This window comes from Camelus dromedarius, chromosome 32 (assembly GCF_036321535.1).
Source record: "Camelus dromedarius isolate mCamDro1 chromosome 32, mCamDro1.pat, whole genome shotgun sequence".
Taxonomy (NCBI): Eukaryota; Metazoa; Chordata; class Mammalia; order Artiodactyla; family Camelidae; genus Camelus; species Camelus dromedarius.
This window is the reverse complement of record NC_087467.1, coordinates 23386447-23411626: the sequence shown is the minus strand read 5'-3', so window position 1 is coordinate 23411626 and position 25180 is coordinate 23386447. Positions and strand designations below refer to the sequence as shown.

At 46.8% G+C, this 25180-nt stretch overlaps 1 protein-coding gene across 4 annotated transcripts in view; it reads left to right on the top strand.

Annotated features, from left to right (window-relative positions):
- Positions 1 to 25129, top strand: part of PTPN2 (protein tyrosine phosphatase non-receptor type 2) — a 51165-nt gene extending 26036 nt beyond the window's left edge. For 2 of the 4 annotated variants that reach the window (XM_064481669.1, XM_064481672.1), the window contains exons 4-9: positions 432 to 530; positions 3419 to 3556; positions 6239 to 6448; positions 8930 to 9082; positions 14812 to 14993; positions 18551 to 18773. In XM_064481669.1, the coding sequence (XP_064337739.1) occupies positions 432 to 530; positions 3419 to 3556; positions 6239 to 6448; positions 8930 to 9082; positions 14812 to 14993; positions 18551 to 18758 (990 nt within the window). In that variant the 3' untranslated portion in view covers positions 18759 to 18773. The other 2 variants (XM_064481670.1, XM_064481671.1) reach the window with 2 other exon arrangements.
- The last annotated feature ends 51 nt before the right edge of the window (positions 25130 to 25180 follow it).

Here is a 25180-nt window from a genome sequence, read left to right as displayed (position 1 = left end):
ATCCCCGCCTGCAACTCTGGCTCTGTTCGGCCATGGATTACGCACGGGCACTGCAGCCGCCTTAGGGTGGCAGGGCCAGCAGAGCAGCTGCTGTGGTGACAGGGCCAGGGCGCTGTCCCAGGCCCACACTCCTAGGGCAGATCCTGTCTTGATGTTTGTTCCTACGCAGGCCTGGTTCCCAGCCCTAACTCTGAAAGCCACCCGATAGCCTGCAAGTTTCTTTCTGCCTAAGTAAATAAAAGTCAGCTTTGATTGTTGATAATCAGTAATCCTAACTAGTACAGACCTGTTTTTTGATCCAGGTGGGTTTGAAGTCTGGATTTTCTCATAATGACCCAGTACACTGTCCTCACACGAGAATCGCACCTGAAGGAGTCTCCTGGGAGCCTGGCCCCTTTCTCTTACCTGCTTTTTCTCCTTCGTTCTTACAGGGTCCTCTTCCTAACACAGGCTGTCATTTCTGGCTCATGGTTTGGCAGCAGAAGACCAAAGCAGTTGTCATGCTAAACCGGATTGTGGAGAAGGAGTCGGTGAGTAAAGCTCAGTGTTTACAGCTTAGCACTGCCTGTGAGTGCTGATATACAGACCTTTTCGTTTGCTTTGGGATATTCACTCATTGGTTTTGACCTTTAATTGCTAAAGGCTAGTAGTTAGGGTGTTTTCTGACCAGAAGAACCAACGTATCCTTTTCCTTTCTTACCTTAAATATTTAAGTAACAGTTGCAGACCGCTGCCCTGCAAAATATAGGTACAATGGGACAAATACTGACTAGTACGGATACATGGATATGTAGATCTTTGGAATCCCTAGGTTCTGTTAGAGTCTTTATTATCAGAATCTTGGAAGTTTGGTAAAGTGACAGGTTTTAAAAATCTTCATAAATCACTACTGGCTCTTAAGCCATTAAAAATCATATTTATGGTGGTTGCGTCTACACGCTTGTAAGATTCAGGTTTTGCTGTTGTGGGGGAGGTGACTGCATGGGTGGTGGCATGTTATCATGATGTTAGCAGCCGTTGCTGGTCAGTGCTTAATTAGTTCCCTAATTAATTAGAGGTTATAAAATAGTGGTATTCTAGTTCTGTAACTTCCTGAGTTTTGATTGGAATACTTCTATTTAAAAAACCCTGCCACTCTAGTTATAGGAAAAGCCGTTTTCAAAACAAGTTAATTCCCTAGTGTCCTCAGCATGTGACCACTTAGGTTTGCTTGGTGCAGGGGCAGAGGTGGGAGGGGATCCGTTAGTATGAACTCATGAATTTAAACATATTTGATTCAATTAATTCCTTTGCAGTTATTGTCCTTATTTGTGGTCAGATTGTCCCTTCAGTAGCTTCTTTGCTGTCTGGAATGACTCCATGTTGCAGGCGCCTCTCAAATTCTTCTTTAAGAATCAGCCATTTCTTCAAGGAGCCTTGGCTTGTTTTAACGGGCAATGGTGTTTCATGATCACAACAGAAATTGGGATGTTAATTGCTGCTAGGTTGGTCATTGGTTTTAGAGCCTTTCAGTGAGCAGAGTTAAGGAAACGTACGTGTGTGTGCTAAGATAGCACACGAGTGTCCATACTGATGCTTCCCATCCAAGTGTAGGACCAGGGGTTGGCCTCACCCTTCCTAACTCGTGTCTGTTGCTTCTTTGTCCACACTGTGAGCCTGGTTCCCAAAGACCAGGATGCGGAGTGTCTTAGGGTGTCTCATTTTCTTTGTCCCATATTATGCACTGAAAATACTCACAATGACAAAATCAACTCTGGCACCAAAATAACCACTGAAAAATTTTTAATTTTTTGTTTTTCCCATTGTCTCTCTTTTTTTTTAGGTTGTACTTTTTACCCTTGTCAGAGTTTATAACATAGTCTCTCTCGTCTCCCTTTTGGACCTTAGTTCTTCCTGTACCTGTGTGTCTGTCGGTGTGTCATTCTGGTGCAGCTCACTCCCTAAAGGAGCCTCAGCAAGGGCTCGTAGGCACCAGGCCCCGATGTCCTACGTGTTGGTGGCAGTTTGTCTGCTGTCTCGGTGCTTGAGCCCGTTTGCCAGGTGTGAACTCCTCAGCTCATGTTTGCCTTTCTTTGAACAACTTTAATGTATGACTCCATTTCCTTCTGGCGCCTGTCGGAGTCAGATGGACGTCTTATCTTATTTCCTTTGTAAGTCGCTTGTCCTTTTACCTCAGTTACAACCCAAAGGATTTTTTCCCTCAAATCCCATTAACTTCACCAAAATATGTCCATGTTGGCCGTTCTGGGTGAGTTTTCCCAGGTGCAGGAGGTGCTCTTTCAGTGTGTGATTCCACGTATTTTCTTTAAAGAAAAGTTTATTGAATTGCACTTGTTGGCGCTCATCCTGCCCCCTGCTTGCTATGCTCCTTTGGGTCCTCCCGTTGTACACGTCTTAGGTTTCCTTTGCCTGTTTTTTTTTATATTTGTCAGATTTTACCTAACCCTATTCATATCTTCATTTCTTTTTTGTTTAGAAAATGTCCCCTTTTCTTCTTTTTCCCTAAAGCATCATTTGTTGTATTTATTCATATCCCTGTTCCTTAAGTTAATTAGTCTCTTTCTGAAACGATGTGTTCCTTTATTTCTGATTCGTTTTTCTCTCTGTCGCCTCATTTCCGTGCTGTTCTGATTCTGGCTTGTGCTCCTTCACTTTCTGTGTCATTTTTCCAGCACCTTTTGATGTATCAGTTCATAGTGTCCATTTGTTTTGGAGGCATCTTACTTGCTATCTGTAGCTCTTTGTGTTTTGGAAAAGGAGAAATGGCCATGTTTACAAGGGTGTTTTTGTGGTGTTTTTTCCTAATGAAATGACTCTGAATCTCGCTTTACCTCAGCCTGCTGGCTGCATGATTTGGCTCTTGGGAAGATGCTTTCGTTGTCACAAACATGAATTCTATGTCAGTAGTGCTGCCCGTGCAGCACGTGCAGGCGAAAGAGGCTTGCCTGCCTCTCCCCGACCTCCTGTCAGTGATTGAACATGCAGCGTTGTCTCTTTACAGCAGATTGACAGGTCTTTGCGGGAAATACTTGCGAAATAAAGCCTTTTCAATCCTGTGTGAAGACAAGATTCTTACACGAGATTGGCATTTTTAGAAATGTAGAATGGGTGCAGTGTGATGTTAAAATACGGGGTTTCCTGCGTTAGAAATGACAAGTGGGTTTTTTATGAACGGGCTATCGGTGTATTTTTTTTGGCATACGATTTTTTAGTGTATAAGTTACAGGAACATTTTGCAAACCTGCTTTTATAAGGTGTATTAAAATACATTAAGCACCGAATGCAGTGTGACTGTTCTTAGATTTGGGTACTTGAAAAATATTTGCTGTGTACGTGTGGTTTGTTTTCTTTTCCAGCTTTTTATGGCTTCATAATGTCTATAAACAAAAAAAAGCTGAATGCATATTCTTACATTTAGGTTAAATGTGCACAGTACTGGCCAACAAAAGACGACCGGGAGATGCTGTTTAAGGAAACAGGATTCAGCGTGAAGTTCTTGTCAGAAGACGTGAAGTCCTACTACACAGTTCACCTTCTGCAGTTAGGAAATACCAATGTAAGACTTTTCATGCCCGAAAGATAGGGCTTCCTCTGGTGGTTTTAGGGATGATTCTTTGCCGTTAGACCTGGAGTTTGGGACAGCCCGCGTGTCTCAGTGATACCTGTCGTGGCGCATAACTGTAGCTGTGTCTTTGTGGATGTTGTTCCTGTGTGTGGTAGGTCTCTGAGGACTCTCAAGAAACCCTAGAAACTAGTAGTATTAACGTTCAGGTTGATACTTGAGGATTAAAAATAATTTATTAAAATTACTTGGGATTAAGAGAGAAGGCTTCCGAATCAGGCCAGCCAGGATTCACATCCAGCCCTGCCAGCTCGTGTGTCTGCTCCTGACCTCCTGAAACCTGTTCCTCCCATAGTGTGAGCTTGTCATCTTACTCAAGGACTTTAAAGTTAGAATTCTTCAAAACAATGTAAATGAGACTTTCCCCAAGGAGGACGGTGAGCCGCTGACAGCTCTGGGCAGGCATGTGCGGAGTGGCGCGGTGGGGCCGGCATGGAAGGGACGCACCTCGGGCATGTGGGTGTCGGGGCAGCCATGAGACGAGTCCTCACAGGAGGAGGAAAGGTGACCCACAGGGCTGAAACCAGGAGTTGGTCAAAAATCGTCTGGTCTGAGGGTAGAGACTGTGACGTAAAGGTGAATTTTGTTTTAGTGCTCTTTCCTTTAGAACCTCTGCCCCCTCATTTCTTCCCTGCAGGAGAAGAGGCAAAGGGGTCCAGTGATGCATGTAAACTGTTCTTTATGTAGCCACATGGATCTGAGTACTTCGTACGGTCCTTTGGGAATTAAATGATTTTTGTGAGCTCTGATTTTCCAGTCTTGTTTCATTAGGAGTGAATTAATAAGGAATTAACCTCTAGGAAGTTCTTTAGTGTCTGGTCCTGTCGGGGAAGAAGACTGATTTTCAAAAATCTATTAGTGGGGAAGACTGTATTATAGAAACAGTGGGAATGTTTCTGGGAACTGGCCTTGAGCATCCCAGACAGTGTGACCTGAATTTGAAAAAAATAGACAGGCCACTAGTCTTGAGCCAGAATCATACAAAGAAAAAGCACGCAGTGGCCCGGCCTGGTGGGGTTAGCACAGGTTGCAAGCCTGGAGGTGGTGCAGGTCCACCCAGACCACGCGTGGCCCCACTGTGCGCAGTGGCTGCAGCCAGGCAGTGGCGGGGAGGGTTAGGAACGCCCGCCAGAGCCTGAGGCCCATCGAGAGGGCACTCTGCCTGGGCTGCTGGGGGATCCTGAGACTGCTCTCGGGGTGGGTGCTGGCTTGTTCCTTCAGGGCTTCCTAGCAGGAAGCCCTGGCTTGGCCTTCTTCATTTGAAATGTGTTAAATGCTGCTTTAATACGGTAAATTTAATTCTCCTTTTTGCAACAGTGGGGTACGTTCTCTTTGGTGGATGGTTCTGAGTTTTGACGGTGCGTTCGGTTGTGCCAGCACCGTCCCCCGTCAAGACAAGGAGCAGTTGGTAGTCGGAAGACCTTCTGGTGCCTTGAGTATGTTGGGAGCCTGTGGGTCACGGTGTGTTTGAAATGATGAAACCTGGACGTCAAGAAAAATTAGTCACTAAAAGTATATAATTAAAATGTTTTTGGACTTCTGCACTGTATCTTATCAGTGTTGTACCTCATGTAACAGTCTGGGGACTTAGGAGTCTTAATTTCTACTGAAAAGAGAAAATGGATTAAAAAAAAACGAAAGCTAACTATAATTTTGAAAATTTGTATTGAAAGGAGGCTGCTGTTAATAATAGCAGTCTTCAGCTCATAACCATTAAAAAGTCAGGGTTTTTTATGTTGCTCCTGTGGCTCCTCCCTCCAAAACAGCCCTGTAATTAAAACTGAAAAAAGGTGAAAGACGTGGGAGAGGGTTCCAGCTCCGCTTGCAGAAATGGAGAGTGTGGGGCAGAGAGGTGCTGCTTGGGCAGCAGCTGAGGAACATTTTCATAGTGAGTCTGTCAGAAGCCAGGGTCATCGGGGTGCCCAGGAAGTGACGGGGGCCGCTCCGCATGTGGGTGAAACTCTCAGCGCGCCAGCAGAAGCATGTGACCGGCTTTAGGGTCGGAAATACTGCCTTGGGGACAAGCAGGAGTGAGAAGAACAATTTCTGTTAAAGATGCAAAGACTTCAATTCTTAGGTTGTTCTGTGTCTGTGTAGCAGAATTTAAAAGAAAACTCTTAAAAAGGAAACCATTAAAGAGCGCACAATTACTCTGGTAGAAATGTTTAAGAACAGAAAAAGAATCCCTTTTCACGGCATATGAATTACGGAACATCCTGGCTACATGGTGCAGGTCGGTGGTCATGGACTCAGGTGCTGCCCTGACACTGGCTCTCTGCAGTTTTCTGATGGCGCGACCTTGGGGAAGTCACGTAACCTTTTGCCTCAGTTTTCTCACCTGGAAAATGGATTTAATAGGGTTGTTGTATGGATTGAGTTAACATATAAAAGGCTTAGAGCATGCCTACATAGTACGTGTTACAGAAGTGTTAGCAATTTGGAATATATTCCAAATTCTCCTCAAGAAAATCTCCCTAAACTTGTGTAAGTGATTATAAAAAACCAGATGAAAAAGTCATAAGGGTTGATAGCGTCACACAAAACACATCTTTCTGCAGTAGGTTTTTAGAAGAAAAAACTTTGAACTAACACTTCCCCTTGATTTTCGCTTTTTAGAGTGGTGAAACCAGAACAATATCTCACTTTCATTATACTACCTGGCCAGATTTCGGAGTCCCTGAATCACCAGCTTCGTTTCTCAATTTCTTATTTAAAGTGCGAGAGTCTGGCTCCTTGAACCCGGAACACGGGCCTGCGGTGATCCACTGTAGTGCCGGCATCGGGCGGTCAGGCACCTTTTCTCTGGTGGACACCTGCCTGGTTCTGGTGAGTGCTTCCGGCGGTCTCCTTTCAGCCTTGTACCTTCCTGCTGTTTCCGCTGGCAGGAGCACGCTCTGATGGCAGGGCTCCAGAACTGAACTTCTGCCTTCTTTTAGAAAAAGCCGAGAATCTCACGTACGTCCTTTCAGCTGCCTCTTGCTTGTGGCTGGGGTTCTTGCTTGTGGTCCAGGTGATTCTGGCGGCCTCCAGCGAGGCTTTCCCTGGCAGCTTGTATTGTGTAGGTGCTGGGTCCTTCTCCCTCCCCCGCCCTGCAGCTTCTCACAGAGGAGTTGGCAGGTAATAGTGTGTTCCTTTTTTGCCTTCTGACTGAGGGTAATAATGATAGTTTTGTCCCCCCTGGACGGTTATGAGAATTAAATAGCTTAACACATTTATACCACTTGCTTCCTCAGTTCTCAGCAAGTGTGTGAGGCTCCTGTCTGTGCCCGAGGGCCATGTTCTTTCCCCACCAGCCCTTCCCGGCCCCGGCCTGTGCCTTTCCTCTTTCTGGGTGTCCATGTTCCTCACTTGGGGTGGGTGTCAGGAACTTCTAGGGTCTCTCAGTGTGTACACTGTGTTACTTTTCACCCTGCCTGCTGTTGGGTGCTTCAGTCAGACGTGCGTTGTCGCGCTGAGGTGAACTTCCACATGCTTAAAAGCTCTGGTGTTCTGTTAATGGTAAGTGTTGAAACTGGATTCTGTGTTTCTGCCTCCTTTGTCTTTTCCGGCTGGGGTAGGGGGCCGTTGCACTGGGGGTCTGGCTTTTCCATGGGGGGGGGGGGGTCCAGCCATGAAGGTGGAAGGGCACTGGCAGAAAGGTTTACTCCTGCCAAGACCTCCTTTAAAGAAGAGCATTAATCCAAAAAGGGGCAGAAGACCTAAACAAGCAGTTCTCCAGGGGGGACACACGGACGGCCGACAGGCACACCAAGAAATGCTCAATATCGCTAAGTATCAGAGAGACGCAAAATCAGAACTACAGTGAGGTGTCGCCTCATACCCGTCAGAATGGCCAGCATTCAAAAGTGCATGAACGAACACTGTGAACTCACCTACAGAACAGAAACAGACTCTCAGGCTTAGTAAACAATCTTAGTGGTTACTGGAGAAAGGGAGTGGGAGGGGATAAATTTGAGAGTTTGAAATTTACAAATGTTAGCCACTATAAATAAAAATAGATTAAAAAATTTTCTTTTGTATAGCACAGGGAACTATTCTCAGTATCTTACAATAACCTTTAATGGAAAAAAATATGAAAACAAAAAGTCTTATACATGCAAGACTGAGACATTGTTCTGTACACCAGAAATTGATACATTATAGTTGACTGTACTTTAATTGAAGTGAAACAAAACAAAACAAAACAAAACAAAACAAGTCCATGAACGATAGATAAATGCTGGAGAGACTGTGGAGAAAAGGGAACCCTCCTACACTGTTGGTGGCAATGTAGTTTGCTGCAGCCATTATGGAAAACGGTATGGAGATTCCTCAAAAGACAAAAAAAAAAAAAAAAAAAAAAAGACTTCCTGTATGATCCAGCAATCTCACTTCTGGGCATATATCCAGAGGGAACCTTAATTCAAAAAGACACATGCACCCCAGTGTTCCTAGTGGCACTATTCACAATAGCCAAGACATGGAAATAACTGAAATGTCCATCGACAGATGACTGGGTAAAGAAGCTGTGGTGTATTTATACCATGGAATACTACTCAGCCATAAAAAAGAATAAAATAATGCCATTTGCGGCAATGTGGATGGACCTGGAGATGGTCATTCCAAGTGAAGTAAACCGTAAATAGAAAAATACCATTTATCACTCATATATGGAATTTTATAAAAAAAGGGACACAAATGAACTTATTTACAAAACAGAAACAGACTCACAGACATAGAAAACAAATTTACGGTTACCGGGGGGGAAGGGGGTGGGAGGGGATAAATCGAGAGTTTGAGATTTGCAGGTACTAACAACTATATATAAAATAGATAAATAACAAGTTCATACTGTACGGCACGGAATTATGTTCAATATTTTGTAATAACTTATGGTGAAGAAGAATATGAAAACGAATATATGTATGTTCATGTATGACTGAAGCATTTATGCTGTATATCAAAAACTGACACAACATTGTAAACTGACTATACTTCAGTATATTTTATATATGTATATATATATGTATGTATATATATACACACATATACACACAAGAGGGAAAAATAAGAGCACTGATCCCAGTGCAGAAGCCACATTGGCCATAAATCCTTCCTTTGACCACTAGCTGAAGGGAACGAGATTCCTGGGTTGGTTTGGAGTCAGCAGTGAACCAGCTGCAGGACCTGCTGGACAGGTCAGGTGGGCGGCTGCTGTGGAACCGTCCCCAGCTCTTCAAGAGCACACCTGGTGCACAGCAGAATGCCTGGCACTCTTCCTGGACTCTTAACAACAGAATGCTTGAATAATTTTTACCTTTCTTGCAGATGGAAAAAGGAGATGATATTAACATTAAACAGCTGTTACTGAATATGAGAAAATACCGAATGGGACTGATTCAGACACCAGATCAGCTCAGATTCTCATACATGACTATCATAGAAGGAGCGAAGCTTCTAAAAGGAGACTCAGATATACAGGTAAACTCTTTCAGGGGAGACGTGGTACCTGTGTGTCCGGTCTGACTAGCGTCAAGTAACCGCGCTGCACTCCAGCACCTGCCTCCTCCCTTCCTTCTGAAAAGCATGCTTATGTTAACGCGGTGACTGAAGCTGGCCGCCTGCATGTTGCAGAGTTTATGCTCAGCTCCTCAGATATGCCTCAGCCTCAGGTTGTATCTTGCCTGTTACTCAGAACACGTAAAATTTTCACGTATGCATGGTTCAAGCATTTAATCATTAAAATAACCAGAAAATTTAGGTACTTTTGCCCCCTTAAAAACCTGACCTGGGGTTATACAAACAAGAATACTTAGTTTTTTTCATTTTTTTATAACAGCGAGCAAGCAACTTGAGTACTTGAGTACTTGGGGCAAGCATAATGAGATTTCAGGAGAGTGTTATTTTTCTCTGGTTGGTGACTTTATTCTTGTGAAGGTATTTTTATTCCACATTTGCAAAAGCTGAGTTCAAAGACCCATTATTAGAAATGATCAGTTTTACGTTATGTGCTAATGTAAAGCATAAATAGAAACAGCAGTGACAGCAACCCCTGTTTCTTGTGTGACCTGATCCTGTAACAGTGGACATAGTGGACAGAATTTTCTTGATGTTTCTCTTAAATGAACCGTTTCCTAGCTTTTTAACCTCTGTGGTTACTAGCTGAAACAGGAGTGTTCTGAACAAGCCTTCTTCTGTAATTAGCTTGCCCCACCTGTCATGATGGAGTAAGTAAGTGCATGTAGGTAAGTGTTGTATGCCTTCCAAAGGCGGTAGAATTTTCTGAAGCAGATCTGTTTATCGGTAGCTAACTTTTTTGTTCTGATCATTGGTGTTATTTTAACTATTCAAGATAATCTATTGTATTTATCAATAACTTTTTGTAAGTTTATTTTAAAGGTTTCCCCCCCAAATCTTTCGCATTAAAGAGTAATTTTTAACAAAGAGAAGCGTGAGGTTACACAGTGCTCTCAGTCTGTAAAATGCTTGGTGTGTGGAAGTGTAAGCCCACAGGACTCTCCCCCAAAAGTCAGGCTTGCGGTGTGCTGGGTTTGCTTGGCAGTGAACAGAGATTTAGAAGTAAAAGTTGTCTCAGATGTTTCCGATTAGGAAAATCTCTCTCTTTTAAAATCTCAGCTTCTACCATTTAACCCTGGAGTTTTCTCCATGTACCTTGGTTGCTTGGTTGTCTGTTTCCTTTTGTTCTCACGGACTGAGTAGCTGCAGAGAATGTGTGCTGTCCCTTGAGCATATCCCTCCCTCCTCTTTAAATGTTTTAGAATATATACGTACTTCCTTTGAGGACCTCTTCCACCACCAAGATGCGCTTTACGGACCTGCTTCTTTGTGGTCCACATTGTGATGGCTGCGGTTTGTGGCTGGGGAGAATTTTTTCTTCCCCACTCTCCTGGTCTGGTGTGGCTGTTGGGTCCTCAGTCTAACATCTTTAGTGCCCCGTTCAGCACAACGCATTCTCCGCCCACATCCAGACAGGACCTGGGAGACGAGAGTTTTCAGGGCTCAGGGTCAGAAATGCCTGCTGCCTGTTCGGAGGGCCAGTTTCCACAGATGTGATCTGAGCAAGGCTCCGGTAATTTATGTGGTGCTGTGAAATTTCTTATTTTAAATAACTAATGAGTGCATGTTGACTATAAAAGAACTCAGAGAATGTGGAGGTGTGTGATGAATGAAGGGAAGCCCTTGCTGACTCACCCTGAGGCACGTGTGCACCCTTTCAGGGCTGTGCGTCACGTGCACGGCCTGTCTGTCTCACACCGTGGCCGGTAACCACACGCGCTGTTGAGTATTTGAGACATGGTGAGTTGAATCAAGTTATGCTTAAAGTGTGAAATGCACCAGATTTTGAAGGTTAGATATAGAGAGGAAAGGTGTAGAATATCTCAAGAATTCTAAAAAGTACTGGTTATACGTTCAAATGACAGTATTTTTAAAAAATATATTGAGTTAAATAAAATGTTTCTGGGCCCTGGATTCTGTCCCACTGCTCCATGTGTCCATTTTTTGTGCCAGTACCACACTGTTTGATTACTGCAGCTCTGCATTGTTGTCTGACGTCTGGGAGGGTCATTCCTCCAGCTTCGTTCTTTTTCCTCAGTAATACTTTGGCAATTCTGGGTCTTTTGTGATTCCATATAAATTTGAGGATTATTTGTTCTAGTTATGTGAAAACTGTCCTGGGTAACTTGATAGGAAATATTAAGTTCATCTTTTTAAAACATGGCTGCTAGAAACTTGAGAGTTGTGTGCAGGTCACGTGACATTTCATTGGCCAGGCTCTTCTCAAGCCTTATCTTAGAACACAAATCCGAGAGAAACAAAGTTCCCTGAAATCTAAAGTCATCAAACTTTACTGTTACAGAGATGGAATTACTTTGTTAATGTAGAAACCCCAAACCGTTTGACTATGTCTGTCCTATGCCGATAGAAGTGTCTCATTTGACATCTCACGGTGTGATGGGCAATTTATGAAAAAAGGATTCTTCTTTCTCTCCTCTTTGCCTCTGATTTTTGGGGGAAATTAATATTTGTAAGAAGAAAGAAGGAAGCTTTCAGTGCGAGATGGTGGAGTGGGGCGAGGGGCGCCCTCTGAACCAGCGAGCTCCCGTAGCACCCGGACCAAGCAATTTGGTCCTCTTCCCTCCAGGACACCTGTCCTCACCTTCCGTCTTCACGCACATTTATATGATGCGAGTGGTGTTTTCATTATTGGATACAGTTCTGTGCTGGGATTTCTGGCATATGTGGACAGACGATGATTTAGAACCTGGCAGGATCCGAAAGCAGTAAATACATGTGTGTGATTGTAGTCACACACGTGTGTTTATCCCAGAAACCTCCAGTGGCCTGAGCCTACCCAGATGAGCAGAGCGTGTTTCTCGTTGTCTCTAGCAGTGATACCGTTGACCTTACGTCTTGCTGGCACAAGGTTGTGAGTAAACAGTGCAGTTGCTGGTGTTGCCGCGCCTTTCTCAGCAAACCCCCAGGGTGGGTGATGACGGCAAACCTCGCAGAGTGAACAGTCCAATCTGCTCCTTCAGAAGTGGTGGTGTAAGGTCTCCAGCTGGTAACTGACGTTACTAATGAAGTGATAAGTAGATGATACACTTCCTTTAAACAAATTTCAGTGGGGTTTGAGTCTACTTACATCACTTTGCATCTCCTTCCAGGGGCTTCCTTTAGTGCGAAATGGGTGGGGTGGGGTTACTGGTGGCACGTGGGCCGTGGTGCTGCAGCAGGGGCATCTGGGCTAGTGGGAATGGTGGACAGCTCAGTCTGAGTGTCCGAGCGGAGCCTGGACAGCTTGTCGCCAAGCACGGTGTCCCTCCCTGGCCTCAGCCGTCAGCAGACCCGCCTCACCGGTGACTCGAGCTTAAACTGCGTGTGTCCTGGGGGAGCAAGGTTGGGCGAGTTGGCTGCCCAGAGACGTAGCAACAGGACATTGTTGTTTTTCTTTGTTAAATTCACTAGCATTAAGTCTGCCTCCCTCCTCTCCCCCAGTGTCTTTTCTTTCTTTTTTCTTTTGGAAAATAGAGTTTATTAGGTCACGCTGCCATAGTCAGCAAGTGGGCCACAGATGAGAGGTGCCTGTGTTAGCCCAGTGAGGCTTTTCTTGTTGACAGGTTTCAGATTTGTTGCATATTCTGGGAAGTGGTCCAGTGAGACTTAGTTTCTGGCATCGTCTTGCTCATTGACAGTGCTGAGTTTTGTCCAAGTATAAGGTGGAGTTGCTGTAACTGGACCTCAGTGAGGAATTGACCAGCGCACATGCTGGGGACAGATGAACGTTTTCATTGGGTACTTCCCTAAACTGCCTGCTGCCTAAGATTGATGACTTTTTCGGAGATACGAATAATCGCGAGGGTCTCTAGCACAGGCAGGCCAGACCACCTGGGTTCAGATTCTGCCCTGCAGCTCGCTAGACGGGGGTGCTTCCTCCCGGAGGGTCCCAGGCTGCGCGGGGAGGCGGCGGAGCAGGGCGGCGTGCTGTACGTGCCCAGGACACGTCTTGTGCCAGCACTTCCTTCAGTATCAAAAGTGCTCTTTGGACTGAGTAAACTTTTTTTTTATGGGAAGGAAGAAAATTGACACAATCGTCTCCAGTGGAAGCATCTTACTCTTAGTCTCATTGCAGAAGGTTCTCAGCTCTTGCCACAATATTCCTTCTGGACGTGGGTGAGGTCCGGTCGGGTCCCTGCTCGGGATCGATCGCTCCACTGGGTTCTCAGTTCCAGGGCAGGGTTTCTCCCTATCGTTGGCTTGCTTCCGGGCCTCACCTCTCAGGCCAGCCCCATGCTTTCCTTCTTCAAACCAAACTGTACTAGTCACGGTCCTCCAGATATGATGAATTACAGAGCTTTATCTTCTGTGAGTTGACTACCAGAAAACAGAAAGAGAGATTAATTGTGCAGCCTCGTAGCAGAGCTGTGTCGGGGAAGGTGGGGTGTGATGGTAGATGCCTCCTTCACAGCCCTCTTTTGTACCATGAGCCAAGTCAGAAACCAGTGTGTCGTGTCTCAGTGACTTTCCAGGGATTTGTAAAATCTACATACACGGACATTGTTTTACTAGTGTCCTTTGGCACCAGCGTAGCTCCTGCGAGTGAGTGTTCCACAGGTTTTGCATTGTTCTGTTGCTGTTCAGAATCATTCAAATCCTCCGGCAGTAAGTTGCAGAGAACCTTTTATTCATGAGATCCGAGACTCCACACTTGCAGGGTAGGGTTTTCAAAGAGGGCCACCCCTGTCTGTACCAAATGGGCATTTGATGCTGGTGTCAGAGGCATAGGCAGTCAGAACCATTGGCTGTCACAGCCGCCACCTTGGCCCCTCCTGTTGCTGGCAGGGAGATGGATGTGTCCCTGGCCCTTGAAGGACATGGAGAGCCTGTGGCCCTGTCAAGTCTCCATGTGCCCCCCCCCCCCCGGCCTCCGCCTGGCCTGTGCCATGTGTCTGCCTTCACCCCGAGGGGCTCAGCTGTACTCTGCACCCCTGCTACCCCTGCCTGCCCCTGGGATGGTGGCCGTCGGGGAAGGTAGACCCCTTTTACAGGTCACCTCACTAATCACAGTGCGTCCCGAGGTGTGTAGTGTTTCTGTTTCTAGGAAAAAATAGGACGCCTCTTCATTTTGGTCCAAATCCCGCCTGCTCTGAAGTCCAGGCACGCGAGAGGAGTCTTCCCCATGCCCACACTGGACCAGCTGCCTGGGCTGTTGGAGTACCTGGTGGGGACTGTCAGATTGAAGTCCTGGCATGGCAGAGACCTGCAGGGAGAGCTCAGCACTGGGCTGTCATGCAGCTGGACAGTGGCAGCGGACACAGGGACACCGGACCACACTTGCGTGCCCTGTTGGTCACACTTCCAGGGTTCACACCACAGTCTGATGTGGCCGAAACCCCCTTCCTGTGCCTAGTGTTTCAGTGAGGTCCTAGAGCAGTTGTCTCACGTGGGTTAGAGTCCCAGATGGTCCCATTCCGCTGTGTGCTGATGTGCATGCCTAGTAAATGCTTTGTTGTTATTTAGTTTTGGACTTAAAGTACATGTATCTAGAAGTGCTACGATAAAATGCCTTCTTCTTTTTCATTCGTATGTTATCATGGGGTTTTCTAAAGTTAAATATAGAATTTCAGTTCATAAGTTTTTTATTTAAGGAAAACAAAATGTTAGTGATTGCGTTTCTCCTGCCTCCGCAGAAACGGTGGAAAGAACTTTCGAAGGAAGACTTGTGTCCTGTTTTCGATCATTCGCCAACCAAAGTGATGACTGAGAAGTACAACGGGAACAGGGTAGGCCTGGAAGAAGGAAAGCTGGCCGGTGACGGACACACAGGGCTGTCCTCCAGAGTGCAGGACGCCCTGGAGGAGGACAGCACGAGGTAGGGTCATGGTGGCAGTGTGCCCGGGAGGTGGGGCTTGCTGTGGTTGGCTCGGCGGGTCGTGAGCCGCCGTGGGCCCTGTCGGCTGGCTACTCGCTAGGTGAAGGTGTCCCTTGGTGTGGGATGACATCGCTAACCTCAAAGAGCTCTCAGCCCTAAGCAGCCAGTACCGACAGACAGAAGCCCACTGGAAAATGGTTTAACCCAGTGTTAATTGAGTGTAAAAGTTACTATAATTAGATGCTAAAACACACAATATGCCACCAAAAGTAAGTAGTGTGAACACCTGCCGTTTGTGTAGCTGCGTAGCGTGTGTCCTGCTGTTACAGTGTGATTAATAATCGCCTTCAGTAAAACTAGGAAATATTTAAATGAATATTTCAATTTAATTCTTTTGGAAGAAGAAAAAAGTCTTTTTCCAAAAAATTATGTAAAATGCCCGGTGCTTTTGGAGTTTTGAATCCATATGGATGTGTAAACTACTTGGTTTTTGATTTGAAAAATTACATTTCTAGGGCTTTCAATATCCCACACATGACAAAGCTGGTTCCCTGAGGTGCGGTCGCTTAGAAAAGTGACTGAGCTCTTTTACTTCCTCGGTTCAGTACCTCTGATTGACTTTTCTCATTCCTTTTGGTCAGATAGGCTTGTTGTGGAACATGTTACTGTGTAGTTGTATTTGTCACACTGGGATCTTGGGATGTGCTGTGAAAATCCTTAAGGTCTCCTGTACATCACAGCTTCACTTCTGTGTTCCCCAGTATAACAGTTACCTGAAGTGTTATAAAAGGTAGCCGACTGCAGCACGTAGGGAATGTGGTGTGACATACTGCACTGAAGATTTTGTGTTGACTTAGCAGTGCCACTCCTTATGGTTTCAGTGGCTTTAGACTACAGGTTAAAGCATAAAGTTGATTGTTTATTCCTTCTTTCTCCTTAAACATGCTACTTGTAAGTCAGGAAATACACTGCTGTAAGTTACCTACTCTTTCTCAGTAATGAGATTCTCAGGTGCTTTTGACTAGTACCCTGTCTGGGGTTAACCGGAGGATGGATGGTTGAATCCACATCCTTAGAATTTCAGAGGTGTTGGGTTTCCGTCGTTGAGGACCCAGACCAGCCGTGTTCACGGTCCCGGCCAGGGGACCGCTCTGTCCGCGGTGTGAGCTTACTCTGTTGTGCTGGGGCTCTCACTGTGCACGTTCCTGAGCTCAGACAGATGGCTGGCAGTGGAGAACAGACAGTCTGGATTCACAGAAGTCGGATTTGTGGATCCTGCTCCCCATCTGCACAGGGTGCAGGACGCCTGCTGGGAGGTGTGTGCCCCGCAGTCTCCACAGGCAAGGGCCCGTAGGTGGCGTCCCTGCCACTGAGGGCCTAAGTTGTGCAAACGCAGAGGAAGGCCTGCCGGGTCCTACTTGGCAGGTTATCATGCAGACATAGCTTCCTTGGGCCCAACTAGGTGAAAAAAAAAAAAAAAGACTCTGCTGTATCACAAGTTGAGAATAGTCCTTTCTTCTGTGGAGCTGCATTCTTAGAGTGAGAACAGGCACCCCTGGCATTGGCACTCACCCCATCCTAAAGACACAGGGGTAGTGCATTTCTGGAAAACAGGAGCCTCTGTTCCATTATTTTAAGTGGGAAAAATTGTGTGTTCTCAGCCCAGCCAAAACCATAACCAGTTTCCCCAAATATCGTGAAAATCCTCTTAGGCTCCTATATAACGAAGTATTTAAAGCACTAATTTACATAGTCATGTAACACTCACTTCACTGAGCTCATGTTGGGTTTATATGGTGAGTGACAACACTGGATTAAAATGGTAATTGTCTTCTATTCTGCAATTAAAATTTAAGTGAAATGTGTTAAAGATTCCGTCTAAGTTGGAAATGGGTTGGTGGCCCCAGGCTCCTGCAGAAGCACGTGTGGGGCCCCGCGGAAGGCTGACCAGGGGTCCGTGCCTGTTCCTGTGTTTTGATGTCTGTTGCGCCTGCACTTGAGTACGTAGTACTGTTTTCACCAGCAGGTACACACATACTGGTTATAGTGACTTTTCACTATTTTCCATCCAGAAAGTGGATTCTGGGTAGTAATTCTGGCAGGTCATTGTAGGAGATATTCAGGTAGAGTTCACCCAGCCAGACGTACCTGTGTGTGTGGTCAGTAAGAGTGAGGACGACGTTAGGGAGACTGCAGGGCACACAGACGCAGTCCCCAGGGTGCTAATCACTGTAGGGGCAGAAGGCAGCGCAGACTAGCACCGTGCATTGCTCACTGTGAGTTAAATGCCCTCAGACAAGAATGAAGGGCCCTGGGGGTGGGAGGACCAGAGAGAAGAGGGAAGCAGCTGTGGAGAGCAGCAGAAGGGCCGTCCGGGCAGGAACAAGCTTGTGTGTCGTACGAGAGTCTTGGGGAGTTTCTGTGAGGACACGTTCTCCTTTCTCGTCGGTGTGTACCTGGCGTGGAGGTGCTGGGTCGCAGGTGCGGGAAGTCTGTGTGGAGCATTTGTCGGGGCTGCCAAGCAGTGTTCCAAGTGGCGGCATCATTTCACACACCCACCAGCAGTGTCTGAAGGTTCCAGTAATCCCAAGAAACTTAACATGGGTAAAATAATCTGATGTGTAGTCTGTATTCAAATTTCTCTAGTTATCAAAAAAATCTACCTCATAGCTTTTTAAAAATAACTTTATTGGGGTATAGTTTGCATACGATAAAGCTTACTTAGAGTGGACACTTCAGTGGATGAGTGTTTACAGAGCTGTGCAGTCATCGCTGTGTCTGATTTTGGAACATTGTTATGACCTCCGTCTCTGTAGGTGTTTAAAAAACAAATCAAGATCTAACGGAGGAGCTTGCGTTGTGTTGGGTTGACGTGGCTCGTCAGTCTCCTTCAGCCTGGGACTGTTCCCCGCCCCTTGCTTGATGTGGGCATTCCTGCAGCTTCTCGACCAGTCGCCTTTTAGGATGCCCTGCAGTCTGGGTCCCTCTGATTGTTTCTCGTTGCTAGTTTCAGGTTGCACATTGTGGCCAGAAGACAAGTTGGCTGTTAATGTGGCAGACACTGAGAAGGCCTTCCAGGTTTTCAGTCAAGCCACACCATCGAGCTGTGCTTTGGCACAGTCACGGTGGCAGTCAGGTTCAGTTTGGAGGCGGGGAGACGGGTTGGGCTTTTGTAGAAGCATACGCGGACAGATAGCAGCAGGCACTCAACACAGTGGGGTGTTCACGGGATGTTAAGTGCTGGCCTTGGAGGAGAGTCAGACATAAAGTCCAGGTGAGGCAGATGCGGGGCCCCTCGTCTCCACCTGTCTGGTGAGCAGCCAGAAAGAAGGAAAGGGAGGGACACCACGCTTCCTTTCAGGTCCTGCCAGCATGTTGGTTAACACAAAGTTGTACTAGAAATTACCGCTGAGTTACCTGCGTGCATCTCTGCCCCATTCAGAATCCTGAGCGTTCCCCCTTCATTCCCGTGTCTGGAGGAGTGGATCAGTGTGTGGGCTGAGGCCCGTGTCCCGGTGGTCGCGCCCTGCCACTGACGTGTCCTTGTGTGTCCACAGTGCCCTGCGGAAACGCCTGCGAGAGGACAGAAAAGCCAGCACAGCGCAGAAGGTGCAGCAGATGAAGCAGAGGCTGAGCGAGACTGAGCGGAAAAGGAAAAGGTGGTTATATTGGCAACCTGTTCTCACTAAGATGGGGTTTGTGTCAGTCATTTTGGTTGGCGCTTTTGTTGGCTGGACACTGTTTCTTCAGCAAAATGTCCTATAAACAGTTCATTTTGTCGCGCAGGCTTCGGCGCTGGCAGCTGGCGGTGTTGCATGCGTCCCGAGGGTTTGTCTGTTAGGACCCCTCAGCACCCCCGAGGGCGTGGTAGGTTAGACACCCCCAGGAAGCGGGGTGCCCAGTCCTGCCGCACCCGGGGCGCCGCCCACACTGCACCACTGCCGAAAGTAAGGACTTGAGTGCTTGCTAGCAACTGGTACTTCTCACCTGTATTCGCACATGTTAAAGCATCATGTTTCACCTGACCAGACTAAGGAATCCTTTATCACAAGGAGGTGGTTTTGGGGGCTGTCTGGATTTTAACCTGCACTTGATATAAGCAATAAATACCATGGTCTTACCTACATTATTACTGGAAAGAAAATGGCCTTTAAGTGATGCGTGTAATGTGTCATGTACTCTCGGTGTAGGTGTCAGCATTTTATATTCCTTACCATTTCAGGGCAGATACATTTTATAAGTACCTACTTAGTCTTACTTTTGTAGTTAAATGTACTTTTTAAAAGCTCAATTTGAAAAATCTGTTACCATAAAAAAAATAAATAAATTGTATGTTGATTCTATTGTACTGGGTACATTTTCCTAAAGAGAAGTTTGACATGAGTAGTTAGAACACTGAATAAGCAATTTTTACTATATATTTGCATTTCTTTTATGTTTCACAGTTTTCCCGATTTTAAAAAGAAAAACAAAGAAACAAAAATTTTCTCTAAAATTTCTTTGAAGGAAGGTTCTCCTGACTGGCATAGTCAGGTAACAGTTGGTCGAGACTTTGTTAAAAAAAAAAAAAAACAAAAACTGATTTCTGTAAAGTCCATTATTAATACTGTTTATTTTTCATGAGACTGTCGATGTAATTACCCTAATTTATAGTTGGGATAAATTATGATTTAGGAAATAAAAATAAGGAGCAGCATTTTATTACCCGTGATTTCAGTTTACTAGACTGAAGTTTTGAAGTAAAAATTTTTTCAAGGTCTTTCTACTTCAATAAATAGTGTAACGATGTTCAAACCTCACACTGTCCCTTTTAACTTCTTAACAGGTCTTTTTAAGGCACGTTGTTTCATGAATTTAGCTGCCCCTCTGAGTGCCGCCTTTCTCCAGACCCTAACGTGCCTCTCAGTGTTTACTTGCTTTACTTGAACTTTAAATAGTTGCTGTACATTTAATTGCTGAAATACTGAAGTCACATTGTTTTGGTGGTTTTTGAGCCTTGACTGCTGGCTCTGTAAGGGGTCACCAGGAGGTGGTAGGGGGACCTGAGCTACCAGCCTCTGCCTCCAAGCAGTCCGTCTCTGCTCTGCTTTACGTGCTGTGTGAGCTTTGCTTGAAGTTTGGTGATTTTACGGGGCCGTTTTGTCATGTAAACAACAGTTTGAAAACCATTGGTGTAGATCAGCATTTGAGTTGATTTGCGTAGGCTTCTTAGTGTGTTGAGCTGCTGAAGGCACAGAGCAGGTGTACATGTGCAGCGCATCCGTGTGAGGCTGTGTGAGGTGGGCTGGGTCCCACAGCCTCGGACGCAGGGAGGTAAGAGGGACGCCTTGTGTCTGTCTGCGTCACACCAAGGCCATCTGTCTTTCCAATTTGCCTTGGTTTACCTTTGCTAAAATGCAGTCTGTTGCTCTGCAAGTCACATATGGGGAGACCCATTAAATTCCAGCTGGGATAGCGCTGCTTCCAGCGGGAAGGGGAAGCCCTCCCGGGGTCTCAGGCTGTGCGGGGCGCGTGCGCCGTGGCCCGTGTCCAGCGCGGCTCGTGTCTGCTTTCTGCCCCTCTGGGTGGTGTTTGCTACAGTGTATTTTTATAACCATACCTGGTGTCGTAGACATGTGTTGATGAACTTCTGCAGACGTTAGTCTTCCTCCCTCCAGGCAGATCCTGGGAGAGCGTGTTACTAGTGCTCTGCTTTGGGTGGGTCCCCCGCCCTGACACTGAAATGCGTGGGGGTGTGTCTGGTCCTTTGTTAGCTGAGGTGCTGGTCTGAGGGGCTAGGTGACAGCAGGCCGCAACGCTGGGCGGGGCCACAGTGCTAGGCGGGGCCGCGTTGTCCAGGGGTCTGCACGGTGCTTCCTGCTCAGGGTGGTGCTGAGGGTCAGGCGTGTGGTTTGACTTTGGTGAATGAGTTGCTGGTGTTTTTCCTAAGCCAGAGACTTTATGGTTTTTAAGAAAGAGTAGTTACATGAATACCTAGTTCATTTCCGTCCACGTCAGTAAACTGACAGCGACCGTGCTTCCGTGCCGTGTGTGCGAAGGCTGCAGCGCCAGCGCCCACTCCATCCCCAATCAGCTGTCCGCTGCTCATTTCTGCTTTCCTGTGCAGAACGCCTGCACGTGCAGTTCTCTGTGTTTAGGTTTCCCTTTATGAAATAAAAATTCTGTCTCTCTCCTGAACTCTCTCATTCGAGAGGTACAAACTGTAGAAGTGCACGGAGGACTCTGGAGTAACATGCAGACCATTTCAGACCATGCTCAGAGGATGTTTTGTGTCTTTGGTCTGTCCTTTTTCTTTTCTGTATTTTTGGTCACTTCGTTATGTAGTAGTATTTCTACCAAGGAATGAACAACAAAAAAAGGAAGTTAAAAAAAATTTTTTTTTAAATAGCTCTGCCTAACACTGTGTCCGAGGAAGGATTGTGACTCTCAAGTTAGTTTTATGTACACTTGTGTTTGTCCTCCTTGTTTTATTTTTCACGTTTTGTTATTTTATTAGAAGTACTGGGGAGTGAACGCAGGGCCTCGTGCGGGTCCGGCCTCTGTGCAGTCCCCTACCCCCACCCCATCCCCTTTGTTTTAAATAAACTAGAATTGATGGTTTGCATTAAGAACATACTGTTTTAAAAACAGTTTATGACACGGAGTAGCCCTCCAGTGCTGCCAGTTCCTTCTCTGCTCTCAGGGTCAGTTCAGCGTGCTGCTGTTCCCACTCGGTGGCTGTTTGCCTGTGCCAGGCCCGGGGCCGAGCACCTGTCCCGTTGCCCTGTTCATCCTCACGACAGGTGTGCGAGGTCGGGCTAGTTGTTGCTAAGCCATAACCAGCCTGAGCCTCTACGGCCCTGCGTCCCCTCGAGGTGCTCTCGCTGAAGAGCCTCACACGGATGGTGTAGTCCAGAATCGGGTAGCGCTCAGAGAAAGGCTTCACGCTGCGCAGGTCGCTTCCCTCTGGCTGCGTTCTGTACAGATAGACACAGGCCAGAACCTGATTATGGTTGAAATACTTTATGGGCCACTGTAAACTTTTTTTATTAAGTACATTTCTGGAGTGCCTGCTTGATGGTTGTACAGATTTTTAAATCTGATCTGCCTTGATTTTTACTTTCAGGTTCGAGTCTTACACACTTCTAAAATGTAGCATAAGTGCCTCGTCCACGTCTTCCCGCGTCCAGGCAGGCGTCTGAGAACCGCGCCTCTGACCGCTGGCTCACGTCCAGGCCCTGGGTCCCTGAGGGTCTGTCGTGGTGCAGAGGGTCAGGAACCAGGTGTGGGTCTGCCGGCCGGAAGGGGAGCCCTGAGATGGCCCTTCCGTCCTTCATCCAGATTTCGGATTTTAAGCCTTTATTTTGGGAATTTAAGGTGCTGCTTTCCTGGGTAGTGGTCTGAGGGAGAAGTCAGCTCTGCTTTTCTCCGCAGCAGCCGGAGTTTCCTTAGCACTGGCCGCTTTCAGGTTACCCAAGAGCACAGGGCTCAGCACTTGTCGGGGGATCTTGTTCAGTGGGTCCTGGATCCTGGACACTTTGTGGGGAGAATTCCCCCTTGCTGCCATCACAGAGCCCTGCTCGTGTCCTGTGCTGTCCAGCACCTCCCCCCACCCCGGGGCTCTACCTGTGTGAGCGCGGCTCAGGCCGGGGCCTTCCAGCTGGTCTGTCAGTAGCAGCCTGACAGTGGGGACTGTGAGTGGTCTGTCCGCCTCTGTGCCGTCCACAGGGAGGACAAAAAGCCCATCGTTTGACCTCTTTCTGCTTTGGTTTTATAACTCAGAGTGGAACACGGGAATTTCAGGATCTAGAGAGGAATTACGTACGGAATCTACTTCAGTACCGCCTGGTTTTCCATCACATGGTATGTTTGGAGAGCTGTAAGGAGAATTGCATGGGAATTTCTTCTTTATGGAGACAGTTTTAAAAAGAAAAGCATCAATTCTTTATTGTTCCTCTAAAAACTTGGCAGAGAATTTTTTGGACATGAGGATGTGGATATTTCAGATTACTAGTATTAAAAAACCAAAGTTTGAGTTGGTGAAAGCAGGAGAGGAGAACTAGGGAAGGTGACGCTGTCGACGAGGCGGTGCTTTGCCCACCTGGAGAAGGTGACTCTTTCCAGTAAAACGTTCACGTGCGTATCTGGTGGCAGGAACTGTGGGTGCGTTTGGCGTAACTTCAGGTCGGGGCAGCCACCGTCAAGATCTTCTGGTTGTGGGGAGTGACAGTTCATCGCTGGTGAGCGTGTCCTGAACACTCTGCAGGGGGAGGCGGCACCTGATGGGCCTGCCGGGTGCTGGTGCACCTCTTCCTGGAACATCACGTTTCCCTAACTTTCAGATGGGAAAACTGAGTCAAAGAATTAGTAACTTGCAAGGCTCTACTACCTCCAGTCTGTGGAGCTGCAGTGACTTCAGATCTAACGTTACCATTATGTCACTGTGTATCTGTATTTATGGAGCAGTTAAGCCAGATATTTAAATGGAAAAGCCTCAGGCAGCTACTTTCACCTGTTAAAAAATAACCTTCCTTTTATTTTTAAAGTGAAGCAAATCAAAGTTCCTCTCTCCAAAAAATTTTGTGAAGCAGTTGAACTGCCGCCAGACCAGAGGAGCTCTGGGGCATCAGAATACTCTCTGAACCAGACCGTTAGCACTTCGTTCACTCTGGCTGATTAGATCAAGCCCCCCCCCCCCCCCATTTTAGCAAGCGGACTCCGAAACGTGTGGGAGCTGCCCGTGTGTTTTGCAGCGGCCAGGGTCGTCCTTCCCTCCTGGGCTCAGCGTTCTTGGGTCCCTGGGTGAGGGTGGTGGTGGTGTCTGTGAGCACAGACACCTGACGCGAGTGCTTTCTCGAGGTCTGGACCTTTCTGTCAGGGCTGGAAGAGTAGACACCGGGGAGCCGGCACTCGGAGGGGTTGGCCAGACGCTCCGGGTGAACGTGTGGGTGTGGTTTGCAGTTCCTGTTTACGTACGTGGAGGCGCAGCAGTGACAAGTGTTGACAGCTGGGGTTCTGGTCACGACAAGGGGAGCTGGCGGCTGCCAGGAACCTCCTCAGAGGTTCAGCTCTGCAGATACTGTGAAGTAACATTAAAAACCCAGCTGCCCACGAAATAGTTACTCCTTCTCTGTACTGGTTGTTTAAGCTCTCGTTTATCTTTCCTTTTGGCATTAAAACACCATAAAGCTGCCGACTGTTCTATGTCTGTTTCTTTTCTGCTGATAGTAACCTGAGTTGCGCCTCAGCTCTGTGTTGCTGTGGCTGCTAGTGTCCCCTTTCAGGACAGAAGGCGCGCTGCTAACACTGAGGTTACAGGCACAAGCCAGCTTTGTGCTCAGACAGTGCGTTCGTAATGTTTTAGCAGTGTGGCACAGTGGAGGTCCAAGCTGGATTAGACTTTTGCGTTGGTAAGTCTAGCACGTGCCGTATCTCCTTGCTGCCCGGCTGTGGGTACATCTGTCTTTAAACCTGTCTGTCTGTCAGTGTCTCCCGTGGAGGCCGTTTCTTGAGTAACGCAGGATGACCTAAAACATTCACAGTTCATAATTCTTGAAAAAGAGGACGCCTTACGGTGCTCTGAACGAGTCTGCCTCACACCGCCAGTTCTGTTTGAGAGCTGAGTCCCTGAGCGGCCCCGCGGGGGTGACAGTGAGCGTCGGTGTGGTGGAGTGAGTGCTGGAATGTGTCCCCTTGCCTTTTCAGTCCAGTTAGTCCTTTTGTGTTTGTGTGTCTCTGTGTACGTCTGTGTGTTTGGTAAATACGAATTGAATAGATGACTTCTTATTTTATGTTTTAGGCCAAGATTGACAGACACCTAAATGTTCATGACTTGAGAGTGTTCTGCAGCTGTAAGGTTTGAACCATTGGTGTGCAAAGCAGGACGAAGCCCACTCCGGAACCAAGTGAGGCTTGGTCACCCGTAGGCGCCTCACGGCTGTCTGTTTACAAAGTAACCCTTACGTCCAGGGATGAAGAGCACCACCAGCAGAAGACTTGGCAAAACCCTCTAATTTGATGCATTGTTAAGTTTTTTAACGCGTGTATGAAATGTAGAAAGATGTAAAAGAAATAAATTAGGAGAGACGACTTTGTATTGTACTGCCATTCCTACTGTATTTTTATACTTTTTGGCAGCATTAAATATTTTTATTAAACAGGCCTTGTCGGTTTGTGTGCATTGTCTTAGGGCAGCTCTGCTTCAAATA